We start from the raw sequence: 10000 nt of genomic DNA on the forward strand, positions 1-10000 counted from the left end.
TCAAGGAACGCCACACTCTATTGGGTATGACAGTTCTTAATAAACAAGAAAAACAATGCAAGAATTTAAGTGAATCACAATGTACGTGTTGTACACATGTTAAATGATATGTTTACAATTCATCTGCCTTATGATATCCCATAGTAAGCAATACATGTATGCCATTTCATCACTTGTCATTACTTCAAAATATGTACATGTACTCAATAACCCCCTCCCCCCCTCCAAAAAAAAAAAAAACACTTGAATTTGTATTTAATTTTTATACATCAACCGATCTCATCACAAAATGTAGCTTCAAACAATGAAGCAAAATGCTGGTACTTTAATAACCATAGAAACAGTGTAAGCACCCTTGAAGTGGGTCTCCCTTGTACTTTAAGTGGAGAATACCCCCCATTTAACAACGACATTACAGTCAAACTCTGCTGTTTTGTACTGTATTCATTTATAGTCCCCACTGTTATGAAGTTGGGCCAAATTATTTTCGATAAATTTGCATTTTCAACCATTATTATCCACTATTTCCAGTTCCCTGCAATTCTGAACCCTTTGACTTCAACAAAGCATGGTTTCACTATATTTTCATACATGTAACTAATAACCCTACAGCACAAGTGATAATCACTAATGTCAGCTAACAAATAGAGGCAAACAAATATTCAACAAAGATTTTATACATATTGCAAAATGCAATGTTTATTTTAAAAAAAGGGCATCAATAGTTTAAATTCCAAACAACAACTGACTGGACTGAAAACAGCCCTTTTAAATTATCTCATCTCTCTAGCTGTTCATACCCAAAGAAAGTATTACATAAATCGCCTACCTTGAGGCAACTGATAAGGCTCAAGTTGCTCATACGAGGGGAACAAATTCCGAATCGCTGTCCATAACCAAATATTATAAAATAGCTTAACCTTTGATGGCATTCAAAGTACTATGAATGGACTGAGTTTGGAAGCCAATCCAAATAACACAATTCTGGAATTCAAATGCAGTCATTATGCTTACTATCAAAATTGTCATATTGCTTCCTAAATTTCTTTCCTTCATGTAACCTGCAGGAAAAGTGATAGTTCATTTGCATTTTGCCTTAATTGTCAATCTTCTGGTGAAAAGTAGCTTTATGGGATGCACACTGGACAAATATACATATTAATTTGCCCCCTGAGCATCCCATGTCTTTCAAAACAATAGAACTCCAAATGGTTCCCACATCTGCAAAAAGGACCATTGTAAAAATAGGATTTTTTGACCTAAAATTCCTGCTGAATTTCCTTTCATGTAGCCCTCATTATATTATGTAGTGTACCTTCCTGTATTAAAGAAGATGATTTCTGTATTTTGGCCATGATATTGTAGATCCCACTCAAGGGAACATAATGTTGTGACACAAACCCCTTACAACAAATGGCTGTTATAAATTATTTTCTTGTATTTTGTTACTAGAGGGTGATGTCCATTTAAGATTTGTTAGAATATTGTGTAGCTGATTCTGATCAACTGGCAGCATCACAGTCTCTCATAATTGACTATGAAATGTCTCAAATCCATTTTACCAAGTATATTGATCCATGAAAACATAAGATAGTCCTGAGGATTTGTTGTAAGTATGATGGCATAGCTGGGGATGGGTGATGACAAACACAGCCAAAAATAAATGAAATTAAATTAAATTAACTGTAAGAAAAAAATAATACAATACAGAAATATGATTACTTACTTAAGTTTGCCACAAGGAAATAGTTTTTCCTTACCTCTGTCAGAACCACCCTGCGAATCAGACGTCTGACATTGAGAATGTTATCCCCTTTGTACAGCATACCACTCAGTGCATGAAGACCAGATGACTTGTCAATACCATGGCTACGGTTAGCAAATCGACACCAATCCACAAATGCCAAACTGTGCTCCTTTCGTTGGACATTACCATTGCTGGAAACATGCACTCTTGCCTGAAAGAAAAAGTTGACACTTGCGAAGTATGGCATAGTTGTTTCTACTCCTTGATGATTCCTGTCTACACAGTATGATTTCTCGTATAAACAGTATAAAGTACGATGTCGTTTCACCGTGTTGCACGCACGTAGTCTTCCACTGCAGTCGGGACAGAAACATTTTCTTTTCGACATACTATTAAATGAAACCCCCACTTTGTAACATAAACAGAATTTGAATGGTTTCCTTTCTCACAAGAAACCCGTGTTTAATTTTAAAGTCGACGTAAACAATATTTTTGGCCGCAACAAAAATCCAAGTCAAACAAGACGGCGGCAGATATATGTCTGAACATTAATCTCAACATCCCTTAGCGAATGAATGTACAGCACGATAGCGAGGAAGCCAATCAGCGACTAACAGTTCCAGTAGGGCGCGAAAAAAAGCGACAGCCGCGTTAGCCGCCGTCTGTTTTTTACGTCTTTCTTTCGCATTTTAACTGCTAAGGTTTACTTTGGAAACATTTTAAATAAGGAAACATTTTAAATGGAGACAAGCCCTGAAAAAATTGTACAAGCTTTGTTAGCGGACAAAACAGCAAAGTCCCTTTTGCAAGGCTTAATTGCTGAGACAGTGAGCCCAAAGGTAAGATAAAATTAACACACTTCAGTCGCCTTTGTCGCTGTTTAATTGACGTTTAGGTTACATTTTTGTAATTGCCTGTAAATGGCTTCTCAGACCAAGTTTTTTCTTTCCTCAGGATGTACCACCGTCTGAAGTCATTCCCCTGGTGAGCCAATATTCTTAACTTGTACAAGTAACAAACTACGACAGAAAAAAAGGACATTTTTTGGGAACTATTGTCTTTTACATTCAATACAATCCACAAAGAAGCAGCGGCCTCTTAAAGTTTTACAACTAACAAATCCTCCGAGTCCTATTTCAACTTTAAAAATTAGTACAATAAAATGGAGAAAAACCCTAGTCGTAGAGAAAAATGTATTGTTATTAAACCCTAAGACTGATGCCGTAAATGTTTCGAGCCTGCTTAGACGAAAGTTTAGAAGTGCAATACATGTATGTGAAACGAGCAAAAAAGAAAAAAAAGTTCACCAAGTGTTAAGCCTTGAAAATCTCTCGTTTTGAATGAACATTCTCGTCTAGCACCCAAAACACGCCTGAAAACATTTTCGAGCTTAAATTTGGCAATCGTTAGAAAGAAAATTGCTTAGCTGTCGCGTAAGCTTTTAAGTTCAAGCCTTGTGTCAAATCATCCACCTTGTCTTGCCCGTTCTATACACCCTGAAGTGCGTCACCTTTATTTGTCAAACTGGTATATCATCAGTAAAAACGTATCAATTGCTTTTGTATTAAATAGGAACAAATTTCGTAAAACAAAACACGGTAAAAAACGAACGATAAAATCCGGTTTTTCGGAGTAGTCATGACTCCATTATCAAGGAACAGCAACAAATCCTCCAAATTACAGCATTTAAAGCATCTTTTGGCGCAAAGAATTAACGTGCTAGGGTCCGAAGATTATAAAAATACTTTCGCACGTACCGTGAATGGAGTTTGATTGCATGTCTAGATTTGGCTTCAGGGCTCTTATAAAAGCATCAGTCGCACGCTAAACAGTCAATGGTACCAAACACAGAGAAAACTGTATTGTGTTAATAGGTAACGAAAAGAAAGCTTGAAGCTTACCACTGAATTGCTTGACACATTCATCTCTAGGAATATGTAAAAGATGCCTGGATGGAGTTTAATGATCAGCTTGATCCAGGAAATGGTAGGAATTTACTTAATATTAGTTCAAATCATGCACTGCAACGTTGTTTAACTGAACTCAGTAGCTTATAGCATGTCCTTATTAATTGATTGTTCAACCTTTTTCAAATGTATATCCGTAATCGTTTAACGAGCACCTGTAATACAGGTTCATGGAACGTTTTTTTGTCTCCTAGTGCCATGGAGTGAAGTGCCAGATCATCTTGTCGAGGAGATGGTCAAATACCTGAAGGCTATGTTTAGAGGAAACCAGGATCCAGCAAAAGAACCATCCACCCATCTGGTAAAGCAACGCATAAAACGATATTATCGGGCGCAAAGACAACAGAAAATAACAGCTTCTTCGCCTACGAGACGTCGACGAAGACGATTCCAAAATCGGAAAAATCGGCTCACGATGGTAAGATATTTAAAAGTGAGGCTCGCTGTTAGTGGTACAATTGAAGTTACTCACACACAATGAACGATTCTGAAATTAAAAAAAAATAAGATACTTTTTAAGACTTAAGAGCGACCTATTATTGATCTGTGTAAAGTTTCACCTTTTTGATTGTTAGAGTTTTAGCATCGCGGTTACCACACGGTCAACGTCAAACGTAAGGCTGTATTTTTAGCCAAAAAACGGAAAACCTGTTTTATTTAAGCACCTTTTCTTGTCTGTTGACTCGTATATCGAGTCATTTCTCAAAGGAGGGAGACAAGCTGAAATCATGACGTGAATCTCACACTTTTATCAATTATGACTCAGTAATCTGATTCCCGTTTGGCGTTTCAGCGATGCTAATTTCATTACTCACCTGTAGCATGTTGCGGTGTGTTGATTCAGCGTTAGTTTGCTAAGCTTTTCTTTGAGACTCTCGGCCACTAAGAAACAAACCAACTACACTTTACACCATAGTAAGAAAAGCTTCTTTCCCTCGTAAACGTTGCCGAATTGAGTTCCTTTTTAACTACCGATGGCATCTTCCTCCCGCGTGAAAAGATGGTGACGCAAGCCTGATGATAATTGGCCGATATTTTCTCACCGTTGAAATCGTCACCAGTACCCTTGCTCGTGTGTTGCGTGTTCGTTTATTTGTCAAACGCGTGGAATCGGTGTTTATCTTTGGCCTGAACAATCTGGTGTCACATCATCAACACGAATTTCAGTTCAAGGACTCTCATGCGCCCGAATTTCAGAAAATGGTATAAATTGCGTTCTGCTTTGTAATAGACGAAATAATTTGTCGGTGCAAAATACAGATAAGAGCTGACAACTTTTCGGTCTGATCTCTCGGCAGGAATTAAGGAATTACTAAAGCGGCGGAACATTAATCTGAATTTTGCGCCGAAAAAAATAAACTGTGTTCCTTTATTTCAAACGTCTTATTTGCATGCGGGTAAAGTGTATGGTTACAGTAATTGTTATCGGCATCGTTCGAAAGCGCGCATGAATACTGCTGTACTTTCCTTTGAGATATTAGCCTTTTCACGGTTTTAAGTGACACTATTATATTCCTGCATGCCATCTTCTGATAAATATAATCATCTCTTAATATGTTCCTTTGTACAATTTCAGGAAGTACATGGCGAAAGAGTTATTTTCTTTGTGGCACCCAATTTGTGGGATATAAAGTTAAATTGTTCTGTTTATGAGTTTATTTAAAAGTATTTACAGCAAGAAAATTAAACATTACCTAGCAATAAAATAGAACAATAAGAATCTTAATCTTCAAACGAGTCATATACATCATTTCTATATTATCATTTTCCCAGGAGAAACGTGACAAGGAGATGGACAAGGCAAACAGGCAGGGGGCACTGAATGGTTTGAGCACAGAAGAAATTTTTGAACGGCGAGAGAGGATCTCTCCTGTGAAAAGTAAGGCTGTGGCAGTGCCCCCTGACAGTGACGATGAGGACGCCAAAAGGGACCTCCTTTGCAGAAGGAAATTATTTTTGAAAAATGCAAGAAAGGTGGCAAGTGCCCGTCGAGCAAAAGCGAGGTTGCTGCTGGAAGCTGTTGAGAGGCCTGGTGGCAGTCACCTTCAGGTCAGAGATTTGCTGAAGCTGACTGAATCCAGCCAAGCTAATCCACAGATTCCAGTGGTGCCCTCCCCTCCAGACAAAGTGTTTGTCCCAGAATCACCACTTTCCAGCCAACATTAATCGTTTAACCCATCGACATCCAAACCGGCCGAAACCAGCCAGACTTAGTATTTTACTCTGTCTAACGCCAGAGCATTTTACTCTGTCTAACGCCAGACGATTTTACTCGTCAATGGGGAACCCCTGGGAGTCAATGGGTTAATAATGTCTTTGCCTTTGGTGTGACTGATTGAAAGTTTTTTTTTGTCAACAAAGCTCATACATGTATCCATTGAAAGGAATCTTAGCATGAATTTCTATTTGATTCTTTTTCACTTGACTTGTGTGGTATACACTTGTCCATAAATACTGGTGGTTTTCCAAGTTTTGCAATATTCAAGGTCTTTCCTAGATCCAGAGATAATAAATTATTCAACATTTTATATTGTCAGTGATGACAGCACAAAATTTACTTGAACTTGGTGTGTCAGTTGTACAATCTATTGTCACGGGACTTACTTTTGTACACAGTTAAACTAGGTTCTAGCCACCAAAAAAAAAATTCCAACAAACAGAAACTGTGTAGTTTTTATGGTTTCTGTAAGTGGTCTGGGTACTTAAGTCATGCATTCCAACTGAGGAATTTGAATGTCTCTATAAGAAAAAATGTGGCATAGAGTATTAAGTACCATCCCTTTTCTTTTAAAAAATCATTTCTCATACATATAAGCATATTAATTTTTTGCTGCATTTGCAGTCTGAAAATTGCTTTGAATGTGTATGTTTGCAAAATTAAAAACTCCTTTGAAGTGCACCTTTTGGATTTCAATGAACAACATGTATGATCTTTCAGATTTTGATGAGTCTTTGGCATTATGACTTGAACCCTGACAGAGGTTTGCATAAGATTTCATTGAGTAGTACCTCAAAGAAAGTAGTTGAACCTTTATTACCCATATCTTAATAGTACTTCAGATCTCTTTGTTTAATAGACACCCATTCGAACAAATTGTCCATGGATTAGTCATTACCCAATGAAGTCATTTAGGAAGCTCCTTTCAAGATAAGAATTAACAAAGACATTTCCCTTTTTGAAATTAATTTCTTGTTCTCTCATTTTAGAGACACGCATTCAGCTTTTTTCACTAAAAATGATGACATCTCAATAATCATAATTGGTCCCACATGTCTCTAGGCTTGAAGAGACATCATCAAACAAAGGCATCTCTCTTCAATTGCTGGAGAGTCCCTGTTCAAACAAAATGTAAGCCTCTGAACCATGGCATCAATTTTTCTTACTCTTGTAGGGTAAGGTCAATTTTTTCTTAAAATCTCATTGAGCTCCAGTGAGGTAATGCAGCAACTTGAGACTCTGCCCTTTCTTGCTCACAAAGCTAGATGTTGTTTTCATAGTCGAAAGAAACATGACGAGGGCATGAAGGGTGTAATTTTGTGTCTCATAACATTACTCACTATAAAGAGTAACTTCAACTCTAAAATTTAAAAGACATTTTCATTAGCGCTTTCTAAACCGATCTATATATAGAGGATATTACATGGCCACGCGGGGATACGAATTTTATCTTCGAATGCTGCAAGTATCTCTCACGAGTGAGCGAAGCGAACGAGTGAGAGATACTTTCAGCACAAGCGGCCATGCAATGTTCTGTTTATTATACAGATATTGATGAAATGTCTAGATTTAAAACAACTTGTTTTATTCATTTTCAAAATGATGAAAAAGTGGTCACCAACCTCTAAAACATGCATGTTGTGTAACACGAAACAAGATATGAAAGTTATGAAAAACAAATCATGTCAAATTTTGCAATAAAAATGTTAATGTAGTAGAGAAAAATTATATTAAAGCACAAAAGTATCTTAAAATGAAGAGAAAGCTTGCATTTTATTGGGTAATCGTGTTGGTCACCATGACAACACCTGTATCCTCACATGTGAAAGATACAAATGATATGTTCACTGCGCACGGTGAAGATATGATTTTTTAGTAAAAGGAGAAATCCTGGTATTTCATCAATATCTATATAATAAATATATATACATAAGTGAGAACCAACCAAGATACTTGTACAAAGGCGATTATTACCGTTATTATTATTAGAAACAAAAGTCTGAAAAGATGACATCATCTACATTTCTGGCCTCAGTTGTTCAAAATCACTATCCAGTGGATAAACACTACTAAATCCAATAATATTCAGTTATCCAGTGGATAGTGCTATTCACTCTTTGAACAACTGGCACCTGTTGTCTAATAGGACAGAACTACATTGTATTCAAATTGCATGTACAATGTAGTGTATAATCTATCCTTAACGACGTTCACGCCCATTGCTTTTGCGCAAATTCACATGCCACGTCATGAATCGAGGGTGCGCGCTAAGTACTATAATGAACAATGATAGGGCAGATGGCCATTGCTATAGCTTTGCTTTGATTTAACCATCTTGGATGTTCGGTGACCCCTACTTTTCTTTTCAGGAACAGATTTTATTTACAATTACCTTCATATTGTCCAAAAATGAACAAAAAATTAATGTGGGAAGTTAAAAAAATTTCAAGATTTCTGTCCTCGGGACATGGAATCCTGCCATCTTGCAGCTGCAAGGCGCATGAAACTATGGTCGCTAAATGCAAACTTATTCTTTAAGGAACCTCAACAGTTAACTAAATTCACTTGATGGGTCCACTTAAACAAAGTTTGGTAGAAAACATTTCACTTCAAAGATGTAATTGCAATATTTTTGGGCTTACAGACACTGTGGCCTTATTCGCTAAAGAAGCCGGATTTTTTCAGATTTAGGGTGTTCTTCTGAGCATGTTCTCTCCAAAACAAAGTCGTTGACCCGCCCATTTTTTTTACATTTCTTACATCACTAACTCATCATCTTTCAATGGTAAAATTTTCAGAAAAAAATCAATGTTAGAAATTTTTCGTGCGAACGTCCTTAAGAGGTTTATTGTGGAATTTATGTGAATGGACAATGCATTCACAATAATTCCTGTCTCACTGAAATATATACACTTGATAGAGTTTAAACCTGTTTCCTTTCAGATCGTACATGTATGGCATTGCTTATTATTTTGGTGCTGTAACAACTTCATGTTCGGCTGTATTTCTGTTCATTTATTTGTTTGGAAGTAATCCCTCTTTCACCAGTGAAGAGTGGTGGCAGAAATTTGAAAGGCCCAGTATCATCCCAGATGGGTGTATGTGAGAGAATTTTATGAAATAATTCCTATTTCATCTGAACTTTTTCTCCCTACCCCCCCCCCCCCCCCCTAGAAAAAGTTTTTTGGTCAGCATTTCATAATTATTGTTTGTTTTAATCATCATTTTGAATGAAAATATGATGACTGCAAAGGCTTTGATGGGGATAATGGGCCTTTGAAAGTTTTATTCAGAACCATGTAACAAAGCAGTTTTGTTGCTGCAGCAGTAAGATAAATTATTGTGCTAGTGTACATGTAGTGTTTGATGATGAAATTATCTTTAGTTAGAGAACTCACATGACAAATATGTACATGTTGCATCATCACTAACTGAATAGTATTGATTAGAGCTGAAATTACCATAATTTTTAAATGTTTGTCATTGTATAGTTACACAAAATAAATATTCAGTGTTTGCCAGTAGAGCATTGTCATTATTGAATTCTTGCATTTTCTTTTGCTTGGGAGAATAGACTTTGTTTTAAGAATTATAGTGTCCATTGGTACTACACCACAAGCAAACCTCACTTATGCAGGACTGAATCGGTTTGTTTCAAGTTCGATTAGTGCTTATAATCTCTGGCTTAAAATACCAACGTTGCACTAGTACTTAACCTCGATTAAAGTGCTAATAGAGCTTCAAACCATTTGGCTCTTGAACCACAGCTATGATTCTTATCACAGTTAGACACCTATAAATCATGGTTACGATTTGCGACATGACTTCCGTTTCCCAGTTCACATCATAGCTATGACTCTTACCAATATAAATCACAGTTCTGATTCCAGACATGATTTCAAAAGACAAATTGAAATCATAGCTATGATTCTTACCACTTTAAATCATGGTTATGATTCCAGACATGATTTCAGAAGACCAATGAAATCATAACTATGATTCCTACCACTTTAAATCATGGTTATGATTCCAGACATGATTTCAGAAGACCAATGAAATCATAGCTAT

General features: G+C 36.7%; 2 protein-coding genes and 1 long non-coding RNA gene across 6 annotated transcripts in view; 1 reads left to right on the forward strand and 2 right to left on the reverse strand.

The window, feature by feature from the left end:
• Positions 1 to 1018, reverse strand: part of LOC138007697 (adhesion G protein-coupled receptor E2-like) — a 33127-nt gene extending 32109 nt beyond the window's left edge. For all 4 annotated transcript variants that reach the window (XM_068854752.1, XM_068854750.1, XM_068854751.1 and 1 more), the window contains exon 1: positions 830 to 1018. In XM_068854752.1, coding sequence (XP_068710853.1) covers positions 830 to 932 — 103 coding nt within the window. In that variant the 5' untranslated portion in view covers positions 933 to 1018. The remainder of the gene's footprint in view (positions 1 to 829) is intronic.
• Positions 1019 to 2611: 1593 nt separating this feature from the next.
• Positions 2612 to 4874, reverse strand: LOC138007701 (uncharacterized). The gene is made up of 2 exons (XR_011124090.1): positions 4530 to 4874; positions 2612 to 4201 (listed from the first exon to the last, which is right to left on the reverse strand). It is a non-coding gene; the product is annotated as an uncharacterized lncRNA (long non-coding RNA).
• Positions 2618 to 6584, forward strand: LOC138007699 (uncharacterized). Its single transcript, XM_068854753.1, has 3 exons — positions 2618 to 3733; positions 3909 to 4132; positions 5488 to 6584. The coding sequence occupies exons 1-3, from the start codon at positions 3700 to 3702 to the stop codon at positions 5878 to 5880; spliced, it is 651 nt and encodes a 216-aa protein (XP_068710854.1). The 5' UTR covers positions 2618 to 3699; the 3' UTR covers positions 5881 to 6584.
• The last annotated feature ends 3416 nt before the right edge of the window (positions 6585 to 10000 follow it).

Source organism: Montipora foliosa, chromosome 6, assembly GCF_036669935.1.
Source record: "Montipora foliosa isolate CH-2021 chromosome 6, ASM3666993v2, whole genome shotgun sequence".
Classification (NCBI taxonomy): domain Eukaryota; kingdom Metazoa; phylum Cnidaria; class Anthozoa; order Scleractinia; family Acroporidae; genus Montipora; species Montipora foliosa.